We start from the raw sequence: 25,731 nt of genomic DNA on the forward strand, positions 1-25,731 counted from the left end.
GGAGGTGGGGGGAGAGAAGAGACTGGGCAGGACTGGGTGCTGGATCCCAGTAGGGGTCTGGGAAAAGGTGCGCCAGGGCCAAACGGCAGAGCAGGGCACACAGAGGCCACTGAATGGACAATTTTCCCTTACTGCGTCTCCTCCTTACCCCACAGGAGGCAGTTGCAGGCCGGGTACCCAGAAGCAGGCCCCACCCCACTGAGTTCAGGGCCTTTATTGGGTTTTTCTATCGCCGGCACTCACCTCTGGTAGGACTGAGGAGTCAGCATCAGCGCAGGACAGGAAACAGGCTCCTTTCCGGGCCCCCTTCCCCTGCCTTTTCCCTTCCAGTTTGAGGCGGAGCCGGGGTCAAGTGAATACAAAGGGGCAGGAACAGTTATTTCCCACATCAGCCAAGTCGTTTGGGTAAAAAACAAAAAACGAAAAACAAAAAAAAAAAAAAACCCCAAAGCAAAACAAAACCAATTAGCTCTTGCGGTCACGGATTTGCACCAGCTTTCTTAGCAGCCAGTGGCTGGAAGGGACCCTGAAGGTCTCTTGGCGTAGCCCTCATCATTAGCTGTGCATTAATTATCTATAGGACTTTAAGGTTTAATACTTTGAAAGTAGCAAATAAGCCTGGCATACACTTACTTATTTAGCAATTATTTTGTAGTTACCAATTCCCCACTCCCCCCCCACTCCCGAATATCAGTTTTAAAAGGGAACCAAATTATTGGTCTCCTGGGGCAGCTGCCTGATCTCTGGGGCCCTGGAGAGGCAAGCAGAGGCCAGGAGGTAAAGCACTTGCATGCCCCTGAGCTTTCGCTCTATAGCCTGGGGTGCTATTGAAGGATTTTTGAACTGATCACATTTGTGTTTTAGGAAACAAAATTTTTGAGGGCAGTTTGGAGATTTTATGGGGGAGCATTCATGGGACTGCCCGTGATGAGGGAAGGACACAGGGAGAAGTTGACTGTAATGACCAAAAGACTGGACAGCAAAGGTCTGAGCACAGTCTCAGGGACAGGATGGGGCTGGTGGAGACACTGACACGCAGCGGGTGTCCGAGTGGGGAGACAAGATGGCCGCCACACCATGGACTCGGCCTGGTGGTGTATCACCGTGTGAGATTCCCCCAGAGAAAGGGACCTCTGAGTTACGTGATGCCAGAGACCCACTGTTGTCATAAAACTTGGGAAAGATCTTGCCATTTCCTTAAGTTTTCCATGTGGGCTAATTATTTTTGACACTTGAATCTTTCTTTCCTCTTTTTTTAAAATTTTTTTTTATTTTTTTAAGGTTTATTTATTTGAGAGTAAAGAGAGTGAGAGCAAAAGCATGAGGGGCAGAGGAAGAGAATCTCAAACAGACTCTTTGCTGGGCACAGAACCCAACTCAGGGCTCGATCTCACAACCCTGAGATTACAACCTGAGCTGAAGTCAAGAGTCAGACGCTTAGTCAACTGTACCACCCAGGTGCTCCAAGACTTTGATCTTTCTGCTGCACTGTGTTTGGTTTTGTTTTTGTCAGAATTGGAAGAGCAAGTGGTCCACTGCAGAGATTTTCTCAGAACACGAACATTTTCACGCAAGTTCTAACTAGAAATTACAGCCCCTAACCACACACAGACAACGTGGGACCCTCCAAAGGTCTGTGAGCAGGAAAGGGGCCTTCGGGGAAGGAGTGCTCAGTACCACTTCCCAGGATAGCTTCTCAGGCCAGCTGGCTCCAGGCTGGGAATGCCTGTGGGTCTTCTGGGAGAAAAGTCCGGTGAGGAATGCCTGGCTTTTCCACCCTCACCACTCACAGGATGTCAGAGTGACACCCAGATGACCGCCCAGGGATGTCAGAAACAGCCCAAGGTACTGGGAGCAAGTCCACAACAGATAGACGTGTTACTGTCTTCCTAGGGGAAACTGCCCAGGCGCATTGGGAAGATCTGGGACGTGGTACAGTTTTAGCAGGAAGTTAATGATGAGGTGGTGTGGCTGGCCAGCAGGGAAGGGCTAGGAAGAGTTCCCACCTTTCCCCTGCCCACTCTCTCCCTGGAGGGTAAGCGTTATGCAAGGATGGACTGGCAGTTCCTCTACCCCCAGGTCCAGGGGTGGCTGCAGAATTTACTCCGGGACTGCTGTGGGGAGGAGTGAAATGACCTGCTGGCAGAAATGCCCTGAAAACTAACCATAGGGAACGCTACCCTACCCACCCCCTCCCCGAAGACCTCCCCCCAGCCGGGGTGGGGGAGGCATAATGAGGAGCCACAGTAGGGCTGAGGAGTAGGTCCTGTTCCTCCTGAGCAAACATCATGTCAGGGTAAGAAAAACAAAACTGAGAGCCGCGGTTGGACCTGGTTCTGAGTGTGGCTGGAGGAGGGCGCTCAGCTTGTGGCCCCCAGAGCCAAGGGCATATGCTCAGACCACACGCTTCTGCATAGCACGTCTGTCTTGCTTGCTGGGTATGCCTTCCTCGTGCTGGGAAAGGATGCTGGCTGCTTCTGCTAAGACAGAATTGTGCTGCCTTCTGGAACAGGGACACTCTACCAAAGAACATTAGCAGGTCTAAAGCTTTAGGAATCTTGTTTGTTTAATGAGCAGAAAAGCAAATACACAGGTGGCTCAGTGGGGATCCAGAAGACCTCAGAGAAGAACCAAGCCAGCCTTGGAGCTCTCCGTCCTTGAAGTAGGATTTTGTAACGAAAGCACCAGGGTCAGGACCAGAAAGTTCATTTTGAAGTTTACTAATTTGAACAGGAACCCTTTTCATCCTCCCAGTATGAGCAATCCCGATGAAAGGAATCTCCCAACTATCGGGATAAATGGGAATTCTGATTTCTTCTGTTCCCTTCCAAAGCTGGAGCGGAGGGCTTCCCTTCTCCCTTCTCTCCTGCCTCGCTCCAGACTGTAGGCCTGCCCCCTGATGAAGTGGTTATGGATGAAGACAAAGGCACTGGGGCCTAGTGGTGTTACCCTCGCTGCTCCCTAATCCTCTCAGAGGGCATGCACCCCTGCTCTCGCCTCTCACTTTCCCTTGGCACCAGAAGGGCCACTTCTGGGGGTAAGAGTCCAAGAACATCATCTTCTGGTCTTTTTTCCCACATAAAGACAAGGCCTCTGCCTGGTGGTGTGACAACAGGTAGTTTCATCCCCGAGGCGCCTGCAAGCCAGGACGACGGCCCACACACTGAGGGAAAGTACAGTTTATCAAGAAAGAAGTGTCCTGGGAGACTTGATTAGCTTAGGCTAAATTCTGCTGAGGGAACAAATCACCCCCAAACTTCAGTGGCTTCTAATGCTGATGTTTTAGGTTTCTCTCAAATTACACGTCCTTCACAAGCTGGAGACCCAGGCGGAGGGAGACACCTCTTCCTGGAACATGGTAGGTCTTACGGTGGAAGGGACCCGGCAGGCATGGCTACCTGGTCAAGCTTTAGTTTACCGGTGGCACAGGTCACTTTTCCCTATTTTTCACTGGACAAAGCAGGACATTTGGCCGCTCCCGAATTCAACATGGCAAGATATGTATTCCTGTCGCAGGAAGGCATTACCACATGCCAAAGCTTGACACTGGTGAGCAGCAGGTGTGATCCTCCCCTAAGAAGGGGTGGAGATTTCGAACAAGGATATGGTCCAGTCTCCCCACTGCCCCAGAGCAAGTCATTACCCCTCTGCTTCACCATCCCACCCACAGCTTGGTGCGGGCCGGGCCTGGAGCGTCCCTTGGTAGCTGGGTTGATGAGGAAAGGAGAGGTCCTGATCCCACTTGAGTGCGGTGACAAGGGTGACAGAATCTGAGAATAACGATGTCATTTCCTACACAGGGTCTTAGGTCCCCCAAGACCCTATGGCAGCCTGGGAATCTCTCCACCTACCTGTGGATCTTTCAGCGAGCAAGTGATTTCTGGGTCCCAAACAGTGAGGGTCAGGACACAGGCTATGGAGCCCACAGACATAGCAAGAAGCTATGAGGCGCGAACAGCATCTTTAACATAATCTTATATTTGGAAAAGCAGTTTTTAAAAAACACTTGAAAATACAAGATAGGGTAACAGTGACTTACATAAGTTTTCACCTTATATTGCTTGGGCCATTTTTTACATATAAATTATTGCTTACTAGCTTCGATAAATACACAGCACAGTCATATACACAGAAGCAGAAAGCATGATGTAAGGAGAAAGAAAATACTGTTAATGGCAATTCTGGTAATTCCACAGATGTTTCATATTCACCAGCTCTTATAATGGTGGAAAACTATGAAGTGTAGTCCCTGAGAAGTTAGGTAGACACCCTGATTGCGGGTTTGCTATCTTCTAATTGCTAACGCAAGCTGACGATGTCCCAGCAGTCCTAATTAATGGTACATTAAAAGGCGAGAGTCCTTGCTTCAGGGCGTCAGTTTCATCCCAGTATTTAATAACCGTGTCATACAAATACAATAAATAGGCTATGCAAATAAATATTACTCTGCTAAAAAACGTTTAGTATATACAGCTTTGCTTTATACAGTAGTACAATTTCATCTAACTTTTTGGCAATTTTTAAAAACTTTTCTTCCCCCTACAAGTTTTAAGCACGACGGCCCACTCACTGAGAAGCAGGCTGAAATTCTACGGACATCTCTTTGAAGCCTTTAAAAGAAACTCCATATTAGACAACTGCAGTGGACCGGATCTCCCCCCATTTGAATGTTTTTGCCTAGTCTCTGAGAAGCGTGGATTAGCTGTGCCATTCCGGAATGCGAGGTCTGGGACCTGTGCTGTATGTGACGGCCCTAACAAGACAGGGGGCTGGGATTGGGGCCATGGGGAAGCTCAGCTCCAGGGGCCAGAAATCACCAACTCTTTCTTTCATCCAACCATCTCTCTCCACTCAGAGGCTTGCGTACACGGCGCAACACCGTCTGCCAATTGGAGGCCTGGCTTTTTGCTTTATTCCTCATCCTTGTGACTTCAACATAAGCTCCACCCACCTTGCTTGCAGACAGGGGTCTAGGAAAATCCATTTATTCCAACTTCATTAATGATACTAACAGAAAGTGAACGTAGGTCGTAGTATTTAGCACTAGAACCAGTTGGTACAGATTATAACAAAAAGTGAATTTAAAACGCGGTAGCCTGTGGAGCATCTGCAAATATGGATGGAGAGAAGTTTCCAAAAGGTTGCCATTTTGCCTGCAGGAACCTGTCCTGAGCTCAGTTCCAAGCAGGGCTGCTTTGCCGGGCTGCTGACGAGTCCACGGGCCCGCAGGACCATCCGGAGGTTGTGCTATAGCAGCAAGAACCTGCTGACAAGTGCTCACAGGCCACTTGCCAAGGAAGGTGGCAGATAACAGGTTTTCAGAGTGAACGGAGATCTTATGCAACCACAAAATCTAAGACCTGGGAGGGAGTTTCGACATCTTCATCTGTGCTTCTAGCCAGAACAGAACGTATTATCAAGAGATGTGGGCAAATATTTGGAAAGGGAATACAGCCCACCCCTCTTCACAGGGGACCTTGCTGTTGGACAGCCTGGCTTAGGGAGGGCAAGCTTCACGCTGAGCTAAGTGTGGTTCCCACGGTTCCGCCTTCAATTCTTGAGTTCCAGAACGAGGTCTTCACGGGGCTTTGGGAACTGCTGAGCTGCTGATGCTTGGGAGCTCTCTGGAGACAGTTGTTCAATTTCAGAAAGATTTGAAAATTCTGACATCCAGAAGGCAGGGATGAGAAAGCAAATGTAAACCACACAAAACCCTCCCTTACGGCTGCTGCCGCCCTCAGAGTCGCATGGCCACAGCTGGAGGGGACTGGGGGCAAGAACCCCATTCTCCCTGGCCTGCGTCTGCTCATACCGGGGGGAATACTAACTTGCACCACCGGAAGGTGTTCAAACGTGGTGCATGTGTGGATGCACGTGGCTGTGTTCGGATCCGACCTGGGATCTGTGTCGCAGGGGCTATGCTGAAACCGTTCTCCGCTGAAACCAGGTCCTCAAGAGGTAATGCTCTGGTGTTGGCATCGGAGAGCTGATGTGAACAGAGGGAATGCTAAAATGTGGAGACGATGTCAAACCGGCCTGAGACGACTGGACTGGCCACATGATCCTCCTCCCTAGTGCAGAGAAAAGGTCTTCATGCTGTCAGCCCACGCTACCTCCCGTAACTGCCAAGGGGAGAGCGCTCACCTTGCTCGGCCGTGAGAGCAGCCGGTCTTCCCTGGTTCGCTGGCTCTCACGTCCTCCAGGGTCTCAGTCCATTCTGGGTAGCCTGAGCTTGTCTTTGAGCGGCCCAGTCCTGGAGGGTACCCTTCTCTTACAACCCTGTTAGTTTTCAGGCCTCAGGTTTCTACGGACGTGCAGGGACAGATGGCGTCTCCTTGAAAGTCCTCCCCCTCAATTTTCTCCACATGGTTCCTTTCCATGACCTCTCAAGCTCATGTGATTCCCAAGCCCAGGAACCAGCGCCGCCGACAGGGTGTATCAGCCGGCCTTGGGCACCGCCATCCTAAGGTGTGGACGGGACAGCGGGAAGCAGTTCTGTGCAGGCACCTGAGGGATGAACAGGAGGAACACGGAGAATTCACTCGCGTGGAAAAGGAGGGCGGAGGACCTCCTCCGGACAGGCATGTGGCTGGCAGCAGCAGATCTCACTCTTGTATCCCACACACGTTTGTTGTTCACGGGAAGCTCAAGGGTAATCCTCTAACCAGGTCTTCAGAATAACAGGAGGTTTTATTTACTAGCAGAGCCAAAATTGGAATAAAAATAGACTAAAAGGTTCTTGGACTTTTGGGGGTTAAAAAGACAAATTAGAGAAAGGCTCCAGGCCTTGGCTGGGAGGTGGACTGCAGGACTTCTGAGTGTCCAACATCAATCAGACATCTGGGTATTTAGGGCTTCTTATTTGCTGTAAGACGGGCAGTCAGTGGTCACCACCTTGCCCTTGTCTCAGGAGTGCTAAGTGTTTGCCACATCGATCCCACTTAACCTCCCTGTGCTGGCTGTTACCATTCTGTACTGGGGCAGAGGAGCCTGCTGGAGGCCAGCAAAACCCCAGGACATCATCGAGCACAAGAAGGCAGACCGTTGGGACTCTGTTACCTCTCTGAATTATTACCAAGTGCCTATCCTTTATCAGGCACTTTGTGCTTTTCAAAAAATCATGCTGTTTCCAATAATAAATGTGAATCTTCTTGCATACGTGAAGAAAATCCCCAGAAATTAAACAGCGAGTCTATTTCTTACAAATGATTACTATTTTTCCTTATTGGCAAAGCAATGCAGCCCATAGCTGCAAATCAGTTGGGCAGAAATGCATTTCCCCTGCAAGCCTGCATGGATAAGTGATTGTGGATACAAAGAAATGCATGCCTTGGTATTTCCATCTTGGAGATCAGAGCACGGATGCCAGCTGGTCCTCACTAACTTCCTAGACAGTGGCTTTTGGTGATACCACGGTTTGTACTGACATTGGCCACTCCTTTTCCCTGGAAATTAAGAGATGCCATCACTGTCTTTATGTGTTCAAATGAGCTGCCTTTTGGACAGCCTATAAACAGTAATCTACCACCAGGCGAAGTAAAACTCTTGTCTCACGCACACTCGTACTGACGTATTTGGTCACTAGGACAAGACATGTTCTCGTCTTGACACCGGCACATCTCAAAATCAAAACTGGGTTGGATCAACAATGCAGTCGTAAGAAGCCAGACTTCTCCACTTCAAGCATGCTTCTGACTCTTTTTCTGCCTTCTTGTTCTGACAGCAGCTTGGAGAGGCCTCTCCCCATCGCGGGTGGCTGACATCACTTCCTGAACACGCTTGGCTTGGCCCTCCTGTGTGTGTCTTATGCTGATAAAACTCAGCAACTTCTTTTCTCACAGGAAAGCAACGTGCTCAGCACTGACATGCCCAGAGCTCAAAGTGCTGCAGTTATGGGGGAGGCCGGCTGAGGGGAGAGGGGGCAGCTCACACCCGGGGCTCGATCCGGTGGGACAGCTCAAACAGGGCCTGCTGGCTGTCGATGACATACAGGTGATTAACGTAGGATTTTAACTCTTGGTGCTCCTTTGGAGACATGTCACCTCCTGCTTTTTGGAAGGAAAAAAAAAAAAAAAGTCAATCTCCTGAGAGCAGAAACACTATCTCTAAATACCAGTAAAACCTCAGGCTGAGGCTGAGGGCACATGGACCAGGTAGCCTCTAAGTCACACGCCAGAAGGGAGATCCTGATCTTCACGGCGCACATGCTTTTCCAGCCCAGGCTCGGGCCTCAGCTCAGGCCATTAGACTGGCAAGCTATTCTTTTCACTAACATTCATAGAGCACTTATTACCTCACATTATCTAGTATTTAGCAATTGCGTCAGTAACCCCCCTACAAATGGGAAGCAGCAGAGACACACAGCCAGTATGTGGCAGAGCACGACTGGTGCCCAGGCCACGTGGCTCCAGAGTCCACATTCCTGGTTCCACGTCACGGTAACTGCCTGTCTCAACGGCTGTCCCGGGCTCTTTGAGCTCAGTCTGGAATCGTCAGAAGTTACTACTCATCTGCTCAGCGCACGGACACTACAGTTTGCTTGTGTTAGATGTTGTATAATTCTTTGGCATCCTTACTTTTTGAAAGAATAAAAAAAAAAAAAAGGAAATATTTGAATGAAAAGGTATCACAGAACTGAACTTAAGGGGGTTTTCTCCTCCCAAACCCAGGGCCGTTAAAAGCCTGAAGGGCCATGAGAATCTCTGGCGCCCTGTGAGCTCACAGGCACACGCCATGCTGGTGACAGCTCCGATAAGGGGCCTGAGACAAAGCAGCCTGGACAACAGGGCAAGCCCACTTCCCAGAGTCAAAACCAAACACAATCCAGAAAAAATCTCCCCAAACCTCAAGGCACTGGGGTCTGACTAAACTGCTTGAGAGAGACAATGTCCCTGAGAGACGGTGACGTCATGTCCTCCGGCCTCATGGGGTTTCAGATGGGAGCAGCAGCAGTGGGCCTGAGAAGGGGTGTGCAGGGGGCTAAGAATTTTAGTGCAGCAGTATTTTTCTCTGGGTGAGATCCATTTTTTTCCTTATAAAACACACGTGTTTTATAAGGCTTGTAAGTCATGGGTAGCTTGTCATTCCTTAAGGCTTAATGGCAAACAAGGCTTCCCGGCTTCAAAGAGTTGAAGTATCAGGAGTTAAAGTTTTTATCATTCCACTTGTTTGGAAGTGACCCCAAAGTGGTATTATTCTAGAACACCTTCTCTGGGAGACACTGAAGAGACTGCTTTTGGTTTAGTAAATACTGGTTTAGAAAACAGAGTGGTACAAAATAATTTTGTTATTACTTTTTTGACCTGAAGATGGCAGAACGAACGGTTCCAACCATGACCAATGACACATGCATGGCACTCTAATTTTTAAGTGACTTGGTTCATGTTATCATTTTATCCCCAGTGCTGACATGGGTTTACTATGACGATATAAACTGCCAAACTTAACCCCACTCAGTCGCAAACCCAATTTTTAAAGATATATAAGTAGAGAACACAGAGTTATGCTTCACGTTACGCACACCTACTTCCTGGCGACGGGAGGTTCAAGACAGGGAGGAGGCCCCCAAGCCCTATGGCCTTCCTGCCCATACTTGGAGAGTCTCTTGGTCAGGGAGACGGATGTCTCAGAATGAGCTGAGTACCCATCAATACTTGGGAGGCCGAGGAGGAGGAAACAAATAGGAACCAACGCTCAGCAACATTATGCTTGTCCATTTGAATGAATCCCCAGGACCCTGTTATCACTGTTTCTATGGTAAGTGCCTCCATGGTGTGCTTTCTGCAGATCACCTATGTACCTATCAGGCGGCAGTAACGGATGAAAGTATTTTAAAAAACTTTGGTCCTGTATTTGTAGCTCTCCCTTTCAGGCAGAAACTTGGTAATTTAAACTGAATTTCCGTTGCTTTGTTGGGAGACAATACTGCCAGCCAAGACCAGCTGGGACAAAAAAAAAAAATTATTAAAAATATGCACTTATCCTTAGGAAATAGGACTTTGATCTTTCTGCTTTCTATTTTGTGTCCTTCTGTATTGTTGAGAAAATTATAATGAGGATGTTTTACTTAAAGCTTTATTCAGTGGCCAACTTTGATTTCTAATTATTGAATTAAACTTCATAACTTTTTTTTCATTGCTCTTATCTATGGAATCTGCACAAGGCAAAGAAAAGAGGATGGATCAGGAAATCCGGAGGGCTTCGTCTGACTAATAGCTGAATGGGTTAACTCTCCAAGGCTCTGCTTTCTGCTCTGCCTGAGTGACCTCCGTGCACCAATCACCAATACCGGGGTCAGGATGCCAGTGCCTATGTGAACGCTCCTTGAACTCAACAAAGTTATTTCCTTCCTTCCTGCAGTGTTTTAATGCTATTTAAACATAGTGTAAATTATGCTTGAGGTTTAAAAAGGACTACATATTCCTACATATGTTCATCTCACTGGGGGAGTCCATAGAAGTGCTCAGAAAAATACATTTTCAGTGAAAGGCAACTCCAGTCAGGAAGTTTTTGTTGGAGAGGAGTAAAAATTCTGGAAGGCTGCTTTAGTCGCTTTTGCAAACTGTGTTCCTGTTCCAGGAAGGCTCCAAGCAAGGAGGTTAGGGACAGGATCACCTCTGATAAACCCACTGGTAATTCGGAGCCACGGGACAAGCAAACAGACTTTCTGGGTCAGGGGTGCAGTGGGGAGCCTCTGATTGTCTAAAGTCACTCTGTATGGGGTGACCTACTGCTGAGAGAGGGTAAAAAGCTGCCATAACTTGTCTTCCTCTGCATCCCTAATAGGCAGTGATGAAATGAAAAGAGAATATGACATCTCCATATTACCCTTTATAATCGGTTTCAGTACATTCCCACCGAACACTTGGGACTGGCTCGTGGTCTCTCCTAAGCTTACATTCTGTGCCGGACTGCCAGTACTCACCAAACTGATTCGTCCTGCAGTGTCTCAGGGTTCGGACGGTGTCGGCAATCATGTGCTGCAAGGGAGAGCAGAAACCCATCAATGGGAGAGTTATTTAGGGTGCTGCTGGGGTATCGGTGTCTCCCGGGATGGTAGGATTTTATAGCCTTGGGTAAAATGGAGGGGATGTATTTGGAACTGGACTGTAACTGAGAACAATGAGCTTGGCTTATGAGATATTCGATCTTCTTCTGCAGAAACAGTGCTTCCAGCTCAGGCTGCACAGAGTCTAACAGAGCCCTGGGTTTCCACATGCCATGGACTCGGACAGCCCTTTGCTTACACGGTGTTGGCAAATCGAGCAACCCCAGCCCCGTCTGCCTGTCTGAATCTGCACAGGCTTTTCACTTCTGGGGATGTTTTGGTTGCTCTCTGTGAAGCCTGTCTGAGATTCCCCTTCTGAGTCTGGGAGGCTCCTTCAGACAGTACAGATCGGTCTGTGTGGTCGTCACTGCTCGGGATCTCTGCACCTCCTCTAGGCCAGGTGCCACTAGAGGGCTCTGCGTGCCCAGCACCTGTTGTATGTCACACAGGGATTCACTCAGACCTGCTGAATGCAGGTAGCAATGTGGGTGGCATCAAAGACTCAGTATCGCAAATCAAGACAGGAAAAGAGTCACAAAAGTTGAACATTTTCTAAAACCCCAGAATCATCACACAGACCACTTTCTGTTTATGATTTACATTCCCTCCAACGGTCTTCAGGATTTTGCTTTAATTCTTTCTCTGAAGTTCTAGCTGATCTGCAGGCAAAAGTCTTCTTGACCTCATGGCTGCCTTTGACCAGCTCCCACCAGCTCATACTCAGGTACCTCCAACAGTCTTCTAGTTCTCTTGTTTTTAGTGTTCCACCATGAAGGAGAGAGACAGCATTTAGGACACCATTCTGCACTACTGTTTCTCCCCTCCGGTTGCTAGAATCATCTCCGAACACTGTTGCTATCATGTTCTAGTCCTCTGGAAAATCCACAGTGACTTTCTCATTTGGTTCATCTCAAAATCCAAACATCAGGGGCGCCTGGGTGGTTCAGTGGGTTAAGCCTCTGCCTTTGACTCAGGTCATGGTCTTAAGGTCCTGGGATCGAGCCCCAGATTGGGCTCTCTGCTCAGTGGGGGGGTCTGCTTCCCCCTCTCCCTCTGCCTGCCTCTCTGCCTACTTGTGATCTCTTTCTTCGTCAAATAAATAAATAAAATCTTAAAAAAAAAATCCAAACATCATCCTATTATTCGAAAATCAACATTATCCATTATCTGGTCCTCCAAACCTCCCTAAACATGTCATTATCTTTCTTGTCCTGTGTGTACATACCAAGCAAAGGTTCATCCATTTACAGCAAGCCCTTCATGAATGATTGCTAAAAGAATGAGTACAAAACTTTTTTTTAAATTTAATATCCCTTAGAACTGTAGAAACTTTATTTGAACATGACCTACTTATTAAATTGTTCGCCAGTGTATTTCTAATTTATTTCTACTCAATAGTGAAAAATTAAATAGGGCAGTGATTAGAACAGTAGCTCAGTCTGCCTTTGTAAAGGAAATGAGACATGACTCATGTCTGTGAATGTATTGTTAATGTTTCCTTCCCCAAATGTGACCGCTCTTCCCAGGGCAGGTCTCTTGTTCTAAGCTATGGTGTCACACTGGTTTCTATCATGTGCCACTCATGTGGCTCTCGGGAGCCCTGGGCAGGTGCAAGGCTGAGGACTGAATGCCACAGGGAAACCTGGGTCCTGGGCCTCATCTTTGGCTTTCCCGACGCAGGAAGGAGGAGGAGGAGGAAAATCTGGTAAAGGATGATACTCTATACATGGAAAAGAAAAAGTGTCTGTTTCTTGGTTATTTAATAGTTCAGGGGTGAAATGGTTAGAGCTGCTGAGACAGCAGAGGGCACGGCGGACAGCTCATTAGACCCAGTGCGCACATTGGGGCCCTCATGTTGTCGGCCGTCATGTGCTGGCCTGTATCAGCCAGATAAAGAAAATACACTGAATTATTTGCTAGCTGGCGTAGGCTAATATCCACCATGAGGAATTGGCTTCTTACCAGTTAATTCAGTTAGGTTCTATTGGTTCATTATTGTGAAAGATGATCCTGCTGTAGCTTAAGCGAAACGCTGTTCCTTGCTAAGAAACATTCCTTCGAAAATATTGACTCCATTAGGAAATTTAGTTTCCTTCTCCAGCATCCAAGTAGGAGACAGGGCTGTGTATAATGTAAAATAGATTTCTGTCCTTTGAAAAAATGTGAATGCACCCTGTCTTCTCTGTGAGAGGAAGGGGGTAAGCCTGAGGTGGGTTGCATCGTTAAATGCCATCTACTTTGAGGACCAGGAACTCCCCAATATTACAAAATCTGCTCTCTTTAGCAATGATGTGCTAGCAAGCACCTAATGGATGCACAGGGGTGCTAGGGCCCTGCTCTTGGTATGTATACCTGTGTTTCTTTCTTTCTTTCTTTTTTTGGTGGACAACAAAGCAAAATTTATTGAGCAGTAGTTCAAAGCTCCTGAAGAGGGAGGGGACCCAAGAGGACAGCCTTATAGCTGCATTGATTTTCTAGCTGTCTTTTTTCATAAAGTTCTCTTCAGGAATTTGAAATTTAAAAGAGAGGGGTGCCTGAGTGGCTCAGTTGGCTAAGCATCTGCCTTAGGCTCAGGTCATGATTCCAGGGTCCTGGGATCGAGCCCCGCACTGGGGCTTCTCCTTGTGCCGTTCCCCCTGCTTAAGCTCTCTCTGTCAAGTAAATAAATAAAATTTAAAAAATAAAATAAAATAAAATTCAAAGGAGAATATGATTATTTATATATGCCATGTTATTTCCTTAAACCATCTTAAAGAATTAAGATGGGGGGGGCCTCTGCTCAGTGGGGGGGCCTGTTTCCCCCTCTCCCTCTGCCTGCCTCTCTGCCTACTTGTGATCTCTACTACTGATTCTAACAGATTCTACTGATTCTACTACTACTGATAGCTACTGATTCTAACAGAAGGACTATCTATTAGCCTTTGTTTTGCTCCCTATGGTCAGTCTGAAGTCTTTTTTTTTTTTAAAGATTTTATTTATTTATTAGACAGAGGAAGAGACAGCGAGACAGTGAACACAGGCAAGGGGAGTGGAAGAGGTGAACAGGCTTCCCGGTGAGCAGAGAGCCCAATGTGGGGCTCCATCCCAGGAACCTGGGATCATGACCTGAGGGAAAGACAGATGCTTAACCAACTAAGCCATCCAGGTGCCCCAGATTTTACTTTTATTTTTTTCCTGTGGTCACTCTGAAATGTTGACACATCTGAAAGCAAGACCCTAGACAACATGAGCTGCATTAGAAAGCTTCCACTGGCATGACGTTGGTCAGAGGGAGAGAGAGGGCGGCAGGGATCTTTCCACTGCTCTCTCCCATCTGGGCTTTTATGGAATTGTTCTCACACTTTGCTGGCACCATCTGAGGGCCAGCAACACAATGAGCTTAACCAAACCACCAGTTCACTTTGGGGAGAAGGTCCACCGCCAGCCTGCCCTCAACAATCTACAAGAGTCAGCTTATGAAGAGTGTGACTGCTCTCTCGCACTCTGAGTCAGAGGGAAACTCACTAGACCTTTATAGGGGATTCCACTCAGTGTGAAACACCCATCCCACATCTTCACACATGCTCTCCAATGTTTGTGAGGCATTCTTAACCAGATGTGCAGGCCAGAGTTTGAAGGAGATACTGATTGAAAGCGTCATTTGCTTGAAATCATTTCATTAATATCACACACTGGAGATGAACCTACACAGAGTCTAGAATGTCAGTGCCTATAGCCTTTGGTTGCAAAGAGGTGCCCTATGGTCTTTAGAACATAACACACTGATGTAGCAGAAATCTCAAAAAATAAGTACCAAAAAACCCCACTTTGAATATACATTTCTGGCTGTGCTGGTTTGACTGTAGAGTCTTCTAACTGAGCTCTGATTCCAAAGTAATGTGAGGCTCTTAAAAAGTTACAAACCCATCCACTTTAATTTTTATTTATTTATTTTTTTGGATTTTACTTATTTGACAGAAAGAGTGATCACAAGCAGGGGGAGCACTAGAGGGAGAGGGAGAAGCAGTTTTCCCTGCTGAGCAGGGCTTGATCCCAAGACCCTGCGATCATGACCCCAGCCAAAGGAAGACACTTAACCAAATGAGCCACCCAGGTGCTCCTAAACACATCCACTTTAAAAATAACTGGGCACAGAGGCATCTGGGTTGGGGAGTCGGTTAAGTATCCAGCTCTTGGTTTTGGCTCAGGTGGTGATCTCAGGGTTGTGAGATCGAGTCCCATACAGGGCTCTGTGCTCAACACAGAGACTGCTTTAGATTGTCCCTCTGCTTCTCCTGCTCGTGCTCTCTCTCAAATAAGTAAACAAATCTTAAAAAAAAAAAAAAAAAAAAAAAAAAAAGCACAAACCTATCATCCTCCAGGGATTAAAATGGAGCTATGACAAGATAGCCCAAGATGTCTGTCTCCCAGACTCTACTATTGTGGGTTCTCAAGTTGCGCTGCAGTTCTCTGCTGCCTCACCCGCTGTGCGGCGAGTTAAGCTGACCATAAGAGCAGGGCACTTACACGGCAAAGGTCAGACTCAAACCCCGCCTGGACTCATCAGTGTGTACTGCTCTTTGGTCATGGTCGGCAACCCCTGTCTCCCTCAACCTGCCGTCACAGGCCGGACCTCGTCTCATAGGGAACCAGAGGTCAGTTCCTGAAAGAGTTCACACAAACCCATTATCATTGCTGAAAAGGTCACTCAAAGGTCAGGATCTCCAGACAGGGATCACTGGTATCACCTCTAGCTATGAAGGACAGTCTCATCTGTGTCACTAAGGTTCATTTACCAGACAGACTCATTCTGGAGTCAACTGGGCCTCTTGGGAGCACTCCCATTTGATTTATCTGGCTCAGTTCTGGCAGGCCACCGCTCCTTGGCCCCAGGCCACTCAGAAAGGTGAGGAGGAGCCTACCATATGAGAAAGAAACCTGGGAAGGTCCTAGAAATAATCCAGCAAGAGGCCTTCTGGTGACTTGCAGGAAGGGACTGCCTGGGAACCTTTCACTGGTGAGCAGGGAGGGCCCTATGCCAGCGCGGCAGTCTCCACAGTTGTGCGCCGTTCAAGGGCTGGCAGAGGCATGCGATCTGCCCTCACACTCCCACGCTCCCAATTCCACCTTCATATCCGAGTGGGAAGCACTGGAGACAAACACACCTCCCCAGAAGCTTCCTCCTGAGCCTCGGGAGCCGTGTACACCGAGACACGGAGAGATGCCTTTCAGGCAGTCAGGCTTAGCCTCCTGCATGCGAAATTCCTCCTGACAGAACCTTACGGTTTTACTTCTGGTTCAGTAACACACCTTCCACCTCTGACAGAAACGTAATGAGGTCCCATTTTCAAGCCTAAGAAGCAGGTTTTCATATGCTTTGCGAGTCTTGCGAGCACCCCCATTTTTAACTGGAATACATTTTCATGACAATGCATACCATGCAGCAAAGGAGCTCCTGCAAACCACCGGGCTTTCAAAGGAGAAAAGTACTTAAACCATTTGTTTCTTGGAGCAAGAAAGAAAAGCATACACGTTCCTTACAGGAGGGAAAGGGGAGAAATAATGAAATTTACATACCAGTTTTTCAAAATTGACAAGATTATCCAAAAATGTTTTATTTCCTTCATGAATAAATGTTACATCTAAAAATTAAAAACAAGATATATGAGCTGTTAGGAATGAGTCAGGGCTAAGGAGGTCTAGATGCAATACAACTTATTCATTTTTCTTAAACATTGTGCATTATTCCATAAATTTGACGAGGCAACCTGGAATTGAATCTATATGGTATTCGACGTGAAAAGGCATAATTTGTGTTTGTGAGTGTGGGAAGAGAACATAAACGAACAAATGCAATGATATATTTTTTATACAGTGAAGAGTCTGACTTCAACTTAACCAGTATAACTTAACCAGCCCACTAATTTTTGGGCCAGAACATTGAGCAGAAAAGAACTACATAGCCAGAAACAGAAGAGTTTTAATATCTTTGTGTTTGCTTTTTAACAATTCCTGGCCAAGTGTATGGGGCCTGTTTTACCTAAAATGTTAGTGGATCCAGATGCAGATGTTTCAATTTAGATTTTTGGTTCCAAAAACCAGTGCCCGATTGTGTATCAGAAGTGTATCAGAGGGGAGCCTGGGTGGTTCAGTGGGTTAAAGCCTCTGCCTTCGGCTCAGGTCATGATCTCAGGGTCCTGGGATCGAGTCCCGCATTTGGCTCTCTGCTCAGCGGGGAGCCTGCTTCTTCCTCTCTCTCTCTCTGCCTGCCTCTCTGCCTACTTGTGATCTCTCTCTGTCAAATAAATAAAATCTTAAAAAAAAAAAAAAAGAAGTGTATCAGAAAGGGATAAGTCAGAAAATGGCAGAGTTTCTGGCCCTCCTTGACGGGTGCAAAAAAGCACCACTGACAAAAAGAACACAAGGAAAGTAGGATGAAAGTACATTTTCAGAGGTAGGGGAAGCTACATTTGGTTTGAGCCTCACTGCATTTAAGATGACAGAAGATACTCAAGCAAAAATCTCCTTTTGGATGCAAAAACAAACAAACAAACAAAAACCAAAAACCAAAAATCAGAACGGAAAAACCCAGGAGTCCCTCTTCAAGAGAAAGGGATTTGGGAATCATTTAAAATAAAGATAGCAGCTGAAGCTCAATGAGCAGTGACTCATAAAAACTCACATCAGAGGGTAAACGACTGAGCACTAAGGGAATCCTCTAAGACAAGAATCAAAATAAGAAATATATTACAGTTTAAAAAGCCTGCAAATAATCATGTTAGATCACAAATGTGGAGGGCAGGGGTGCCTGGGTGGCTCAGTCAGTGGGGCATCTGTCTTCAGCCTGGATCATGATCCTGCAGTCCTGGGATTGAGCCCCACATTGGGTTCTCTGCTCAGCGGGGAGCCTGTTACCCCCCCCTCCCTCTGCCTGTAGCTTCCCCCTGCTTGTGTGCTCTCTCTGTCTCTCTGTCAAATAAATAAATAAAAATCTTAGAAAAAAGAATTAAAAACAAAAAGCAAAAGTGGAGGGCAAACCAAATGAAAACTACCATGTTAAAGTAAGCTGACATAAAAGAGGGAAAAGAACAGCTTTAGATTCCTATAAATAGAAAGGGAAAGCATTTGCATCTAATCAAGACTTTCATTCTCTGGTCCCTGTGGGGCAATTACGAGCTAGGTGCTCTGGAAACCTGCCTAGGATGCATTTGGCTGCTGAGCTTTGATGGCCCACGAGGGGGCGAAACGAGTTACATAGTTACAGGATACCCTGATAAAAATCTTTCCTCAAGGGACGCCTGGGTGGCTCAGTTGGTTGGACGACTGCCTTTGGCTCGGGTCATGATCCCGGAGTCCCGGGATCGAGTCCCGCATCGGGCTCCCAGCTCCATGGGGAGTCTGCTTTGCTCTCTGACCTTCTCCTCGCGCGTGCTCTCTCTTAAATAAATAAAAATCTTTAAAAAAAAAAAAAAAGAAATCTTTCCTCAAGCCATCCCTTACATACAGCTTCCAGTACTGACTGCAAAGATTTCCTAGGATTTTTCCCCTTCTTTTAAAACGATGTTCTAACAGGAAAACAATTCACAATTATACGGTCATCTGACAAACTCTCTGGTTATTTTATTATCTTTCAAGACTTTGCTTTCAAAAAAAGAACTACAAGCTTTCATTCTATGTCACAATATTTAGAAGACAGTAGTCCTGGGTCACCCGGCTGACTCAGTCAGAAGGGTATGCAACTCTTGACCTCAGCGTTTTACATTTGAGCCCCACGTTTCGTGTAAAGATTACTTAAAAAATAAAAAGATTGTGGGGTGCCTGGATGGCTCAGTTGGTTAAGCAGCAGACTTGGTTTCAGCTGAGGTCATGATCCCAGGTGTTGGGATGGAGCCCTCTGTCAGGCCCCCTGCTCAGCAGGAGTCGGCTTCAGGATTCTCTCTCTCTCTCCCATTGCCCCTCCCCAACTTGTGCACTCTCTTTCTCTAAAATAAGTAAATCTCTTTAGAAAAACTTAGAAGACACTCGTCAGTGCAGCTAGCTTTTACCTTTTTGGTGTGACAAATAAACACCGTGTGCATCCTATCTACACCACACACCACCTAAAAGCCTAGCTTCCCCTAACTCCCTGAGACCTCAGGTCACAAACGCCCTCTCTGAATCCCTTGGTCCATCTCCCCGGTGTCACATTATTGTCATCCTCTCACCGTGTTCCCAAGGATAATGACGAGGACTCATGACAATAAGGGCACTTATCTGTATTAAGAGCATTAACAAAAGACTGTAAGGTACAGCCCCAGCAGGACAGAGTGTGAAGAAACTGTGGGCCAAAGACCATGCACTTCTGGCTCACGATGATAGCTCTGCTCGTCTCAGCGGGATTCAAACCCAGGGAGCCTGGGTCCTCTCACCACTGTATCTCTCCAGGAGCTCAAGCTGAATAGACTTGGGCATTTCTTAAACCCGTCAGAGCCGCCTTGCCAGGCTTATGGCACAGGGAGCGTGTCAGCAACTTTCCATGTCTTCCCTTGGTGGCTCCCTCTCTTCCCTCCAGCCTGAGGGCTCTTCTCTTCTTGGGTGGTCTCACTTAACCCCAGGGGTTTGGAGGCCAGGCTCATGCTGGCCTGAGAATAAAGCAGGGAAGGGGCTTTTGGCCAGTGGGAAGGAGAGAGAGGCTGGAAAGGGCTGCCACCCAGAAGGGGGTTCAAGGGGCTGAAGGGTTTGATGCAGGTGAATGGCAGGTGTGTGAAGAGGAAGGTAGGAAGGTAGGAGGAAGATAAACCAGTAAGTGGAAGGAAGGGAGGGAGGGAGGGGGAGAGAGAGAGAAAGAGAAAGAAAAAAAGAAAAGAAAAGAGACAAAGAGAGAGAGAGACCTGGGCTCTCAGAACATAAGTCTGGGGCTGTGAAGCACTTCAGGGAACCCAGCAGGCAGAGTGCAGGAAATGAGCGCTGTTCATCTGAAGACACTCAAACACTCTCCAAACACTTCATATAATAGAACTACTGGAGGAAATGGCTCCATTTGGAGATGACAAGTAAGAGAAGGAAGAAATGTACAAGCACCCTAACATTCCTTTGATTTAAAAGCCCCTGCAAATCTGCAGTCATCATCCTGGCTCTGAGATGCACACACAACCCCCCAGAGGACCTCAGTTCACCCTCCCACACCTGTTGATAGTCACTCTGCTGGAAAGGACTACCGGCTCCCCAAACACCGCCTGATACACACTGCTGGGCTGCTTCTGACTCTAGCTCAGCGGGATCCTTGCCCCTACACTTATTTAGGGTTTCCCATTCATCCACTTTCTGAATGGATTCCACACCACAGCGGGGGTAGGGGGTGTATGGGGGTGGGGGGACGGATCAAAAGGCAAGGATTTAACAGGAAAGTTGATGAAGAAGGACCCTCAGGTTAAGTGCTCACTTGATAATCTGCATGCTTACTGGGAACTGACCGGCTCACAAAAAGAAACACAGGAGGCCTAATTCTTTGTAACACCCAAGGAGTTCAATTTGGTCCTTTTTCTCTAATAAAACCCAAAGTGGGAGGAACAAGGGGGAGAGGGGTGAGTTTTCACTAAAAGGCTGGTTGTTCTAAAGTAGTTTATCTCAACTTTAAAAAAATTTTGCAATTAAAAAATCCCCAAATTGATGTTTGTTTTTTTTCTAAAATGTTTTGTTTCAGGCATGATATATACATATTTTAAATTTTCACCCTATATTCCTTTGGAAATTATTTCAGATAAAAATGATAATTTGAAACAATAAAGTGTAATGATGTTTATTTTTATAATGACAAAATATTTGAAAAGGAAAACCAAGTGCTTAAACTCAAGAAAGCTTCTAATGAAAAAAAGAAAAAAAATGAAAAAATGTTTAATTTACTAGAGTGAATGTATTTGCAGAGAAAAAAGGGAAATTTGTTTTGCTGCCAACAAAGAGGTCTAGATAAACTCAGTAGAGCAGAAAATTGCATCCAAGCTAAGATGTAAGTCTGAGACACTTGACTGCGTTAAATATTTTTTGGGGAAAATCACAAACATTCAGCAAAAAGCGCTGCTCATATCTAATTAAGCTAAAGGGACACTGTCAACTAATTTCTCATTACCTTAAAACTTTTCTCTCAAAAATTTTTCTGCTTAAGATTAATTTCTCTCCCAGGTCTGTCCTCATTTCCTGTTTCTTATTTGTGTCTAAAGGATTCTGTTACTTCCCATCTGCCACCCCCCACTCTCCACTTGAGAACGTTTCATTTTGCAAATAAAAACTGTAAGCCTGAATAAACCTTTAAATTGTTATTTTGGCATTACAATCTCTCCCTATTCCAGCCATTTACATTTAGCAGAATCTTTTCAGCTTGAAAGAAGCATCTGCCTGCCTCAGTTGTGCTAACAGAGTCTTGTTTCAAGAAGATTCTTGCTTTGTACTAGATGCAGAGTGGACGAGGAGTGGTGGGCTCAGAGCCTCTCGGTGACTCTGCAAGCTCTGCCTGTTCTGGAGAGAGGCTGAGGAGGGAATACAGGCGTCTCTGCCAGTGGGGGCAGCGATGGGGTCGGGGTGGGCTGGGAGGAGAATGGCCATGGCCGGGCCATCCAGCAATCTGGTTCCCAAGCAGCCCATTTCCAGAATCATATGTCGGAGTTTAGTCACTGGGGCCAGACCCAGCAGAAATTACAAGCCTCTGAAGGGCGAAGGCTACATAAAAAAGTCTTCCTATAAAATCCCTTGGAAAGTATTAAAATATGGCTCCAAAAAAAAAAAAAAAAGACCAAATCCCTTTTTCCTGGAAAGCACATAGGTAAGGTATATAGTGAATATTAGCAGCACAGGCCAGATTCAAAAGAACTTCCTTTGAATGAACCCTCTTGGTTTGAAAGAGACTACTGAGATCTCACTAGTGAATTTAACTAACGTGTTTCGGGATGAATTATTTGGGGGCTCTTCAGAAGAGAAGTCAGCGGACCAGCTTGCGGCTGTCACATACTCCCCTGAATGCCACTCCTGGAAAGACAGCACCTTCTCCCCCAGTCACAGACTTTACTGCCAGGGGGTTGACCATAGGTACTTCTCACACAGCAGCAGCCTGGCAGTTAGCGCTCCGAAATTTAAGCTGCAAACTTGGGAGTGTGATCTCTCTCTGGGTTTTTTCTCCCAGCCTGGCTGAAGTAAGTGGATGGTCTAACTCCAAGAAAAGTAAGCCTGCACTTGGAAGCAGAGCAAAATAAAAACACAGGTGTCCTGTGCCAAGTTCTGTGAGTCAGGTGAAAATGCTTTGTTATCTCTCTGAAACAATTAAGTATTTCAGTTACCTCAGAAATAACTGAGCACTTGCAAACTCATCTCAAGCAAACACGGTTAGGTCTGAATGTCAAAATTACTCTGAAGAAATAGACCGAGAGTCTCTCTTGCTCTTTATTTTTGGCCCTGTACAGTTAGAGGGATACATTTCTGCTGATGGAATTGGATGGCATAAAGGAAAGACAATTGTTACCTTTAAGCAACAGGGGCATGAATGGGATTTTGGGTGGTTTCATCTTTTTGAATGCATCTCTGTAGGCTTTGTGATTCAGGGAAGGATCCTGCCGAACCAAGCAGATTACAAAGAGAAAGAAAAATCAATGTGCTATAGAAACAATTCGAAATCCACTTTTGCTATACAATTTGAACATGATTTAGATATCGAGAGGTTCTTCTTCAGAACAAAGTAGATAAAGGTTTCCTAGGAGAATAAACTCACTAAATTAGGGCAGGAAATGTAGGCAATGAATAAAAGTCAACTTATTGGTTTACAATAATGGGAAATGACTGCAAAAGAGAGGCACCTTTTGATTGCCTTATTATTTTCCTCAAATAGGTTCTTTAAGCACAGTTTCCTCTGCATAATTTCTATCATGAGGTAACCCCAAAGTCTTTTGTTAGGTACAATGCAAAGTAAAACCTCCCTCATAATGCACGGACAATGCACAGAAAAATAAGAGAACGCTGTTTTCTTGTGTTCTGAAAAGCAACTAGACATTTTAAAAAATTTAAACCTGAGAAATGGTACGAAGGAGAAAAAGGAAAAAAGAATCATGCTTAAGACACTGCACATTCCATTTGTACCAATTAATTTTGTAGACGTTGAAATGGACTATATACTTAAAAACCTGCACTCTGGAAATCATGTCAAAAGGACCATTCTCACTACCTTTCTCCATGGAGAGGAAGAAGCATTTACTGTCAACTTCTTCCCTCTGTAGGAAGGAAAGCTACAGTTTCAGGTACGAGTGATCTAGTCTAAGCTACCAGACACAGTAGAGGGTCATGAACAAGGCATTCTAGACAGAAATTCGGCACTATCAATTAATTTGAAGAGTAAGTCCCGTTTGGCTCACTACTTACTGTTAAACTTTCAAGTTCAGAGAAAAGTTTCTTAAACTTCCCAGGGATTTTCTAAAATCAAACAAACAAAATACAAAAAAGAAAAGGTCAAAGAAGTCTGTTACTTTCAGAGGAACCAAGGGGGCAACGTTTATTAAGCTAAACTTCCACATGTCACGTATCTGAACACAAACACCTCTATCCTTTGGTTTACCCTCACTGCTTCTCACTACGCAATCTTCATCATTCCTTAATGTGACACTCCTTGGGAATGTTGCTAAAAACAGTTTAAAATAGGTAATGGCTACGTGACTCAGGAATCCAGATGATTAGACATTCCACACGCTGGTGATTTTTTAATACAGACTAGGACTCTGGTTCCAGATCCCACCTTTGGCGAATGCTCTCGTCTTCTCGCGTGGTCTTGCTGAGTGGGAAATAGTAATATTGGCTAGCATTTTTTGTCGAAATGATCTAACTGCATTTCACAGCAGAGGGCTAAATGGTGAAAGGCCATAAAAACCCTAACGGACACAGCCTGCCCGCCAGTGGGTAGGAGAGCTGAGCTGTGAGGATCACCCCCACTAGCAGGTGGCATGGGAAGTCACAGAGGGTGGAAACACAGGCTCTCCAGGGTAGTCAGTGGGTCTGAATTAGAATTCCCACGTTGCCCTGTTCCAGCTGGGTGGTTTGGGGTGAGTTTCCACTTGCGCTCCTGGGGTCCAGCCTGAACTGGTCCTGTATCTCCTTCATCACCACATCCTCTGTTCTAATTGGTCTAGCCCATTCTGGATCCGCCATGGGACAGATGTTCAGGGCCCTGCCCATAGGAGGCCATCTACATGCCCACGAAATGCACACCATTTGAATTGAATTGAACTCTTTCTCCTCTCAATTTCTACACATCAAGGCTTCTTTCCAGGTTTAATTCAAATTCCATGCCCCTCCGACCCTGGCTGGCCATTAGTGTCCCTCCAGCTCTGATGGACTGTGGCATCGCCGTCCACCTCCTTTCACCTTATGATGCGTACACACGTCTTGTTTGCTTAACCGGGGCAAGCAGGCCTTTCTTTTCTTTTCTTTGGCACCCCTCTAAGGAGCACTGACCCCGACCCTCAGGTCACCACCGTGCTTCCCAGTGGAGAATGGCGCCTGATGCAAAGAAAGTGAAACCCTAGCACACTGCTCAGAGCCCTGTGTTGACATCTCACGACAGAAAAAAGAGAGTCAGCCTGTCTTGCAGGAGTGAGAATCGGGAGCCACGGAGAGAATGGAGTAATGACAGGAAGTGAGGCTGAGGGGACTGGAGAGACACTAAGGAGAATGCGCGAGCACACGCAGGTCAGGGCCATCAGGGGGCAGGCTTGATGGTGAAAGAGCAGGGCTGAGGGAGAGAAATGGTGCACGCAGTGAGGTAGCCAGTCAACAGGAACAGAGAGAGACAAACAGAAGCCCAAAGAAAGGTGATGGGGCCAGAGAAAGGGCCAGGGCCCTCTTTCCTGTGTCTGGCCACACTGAGGGACGCCCCAGTTTCAGCTCTTCCCACATAGGCACTTAGAGTCCGTGTCCCAGCACTTGAGTTGACTTAAGTGGGCCTCTCCATCTGAGAACGCAGGCAGCCTTCCCCAAGCATCAGGGATACAGGCAGAGCCCAGACTGGGGAAGGGCTGAAACTTAACACACTGTGGGCCTTCTTTAAAAAAAAAAATACAAAACTACTGTACTTCTGCACATTTTACAGAGATATACCTCATCCACATGAACACACTGCTAGGGGGTGGGGGCCTGCAAGAGAGAGGCCTGGACGCTTACATCCATTAGCATCTCAGCAAATCTGCTTCTGGACACCTGTCACCACTTCTGAAAGGACCAGCATGGGACTGGAACCACACAAGCACGGCAGCAAAGCAGAAAACAAGCTGTGGAGCATTTTACAATTTTTATCTCCTTCATATGTATATGTTCTCTGTATGAAAATATGTATTTCTTGTATTGGATTTTATATAACTAATAGAGCCATTCTGAAGACCATTTGATTAAAACAGTCCAACCTGACACATGGATTTTTACCTTTTTTCTTTCTTTTTTTCTTTTTTCTTTCCTCGTAGTACTTACCTCATTTAAACAATGCAAATAAATTGTTTTGAAGAACGGCTTTTCATGGGAACATTTCCCATTCAGTTTTCTTTATCCCTCCCCTCCCCCTTTCCATGTAGACCCCCAAGGCTCACCTCCCAGGTCTGCGACAACCGGCTCACAGAAGCAGTGTTGAGACCCATCACGATAGCAAAGAAAGAATTCAGGTTTCTCTGGGCTTTGCAGCTACGGAATAAAGAAAGCACAAGGTA

General features: G+C 46.4%; 1 protein-coding gene across 2 annotated transcripts in view; it reads right to left on the bottom strand.

The window, feature by feature from the left end:
• Positions 1–3,957: 3,957 nt before the first annotated feature.
• Positions 3,958–25,731, bottom strand: part of RAPGEF5 (Rap guanine nucleotide exchange factor 5) — a 223,528-nt gene continuing 201,754 nt past the window's right edge. The window contains exons 21-26 of one of the 2 annotated variants that reach the window (XM_044246197.1): positions 25,615–25,705; positions 23,405–23,455; positions 22,515–22,602; positions 16,604–16,668; positions 10,925–10,979; positions 3,958–8,045 (exon numbers count right to left, since the gene is read on the bottom strand). In XM_044246197.1, the coding sequence (XP_044102132.1) occupies positions 7,927–8,045; positions 10,925–10,979; positions 16,604–16,668; positions 22,515–22,602; positions 23,405–23,455; positions 25,615–25,705 (469 nt within the window). In that variant the 3' untranslated portion in view covers positions 3,958–7,926. Of the gene's footprint in view, positions 8,049–10,924; positions 10,980–16,603; positions 16,669–22,514; positions 22,603–23,404; positions 23,456–25,614; positions 25,706–25,731 lie in introns of both variants that reach the window. The other variant, XM_044246196.1, reaches the window with a different exon arrangement.

Source organism: Neovison vison, chromosome 4 (assembly GCF_020171115.1).
Source record: "Neovison vison isolate M4711 chromosome 4, ASM_NN_V1, whole genome shotgun sequence".
Lineage (NCBI taxonomy): Eukaryota > Metazoa > Chordata > Mammalia > Carnivora > Mustelidae > Neogale > Neogale vison.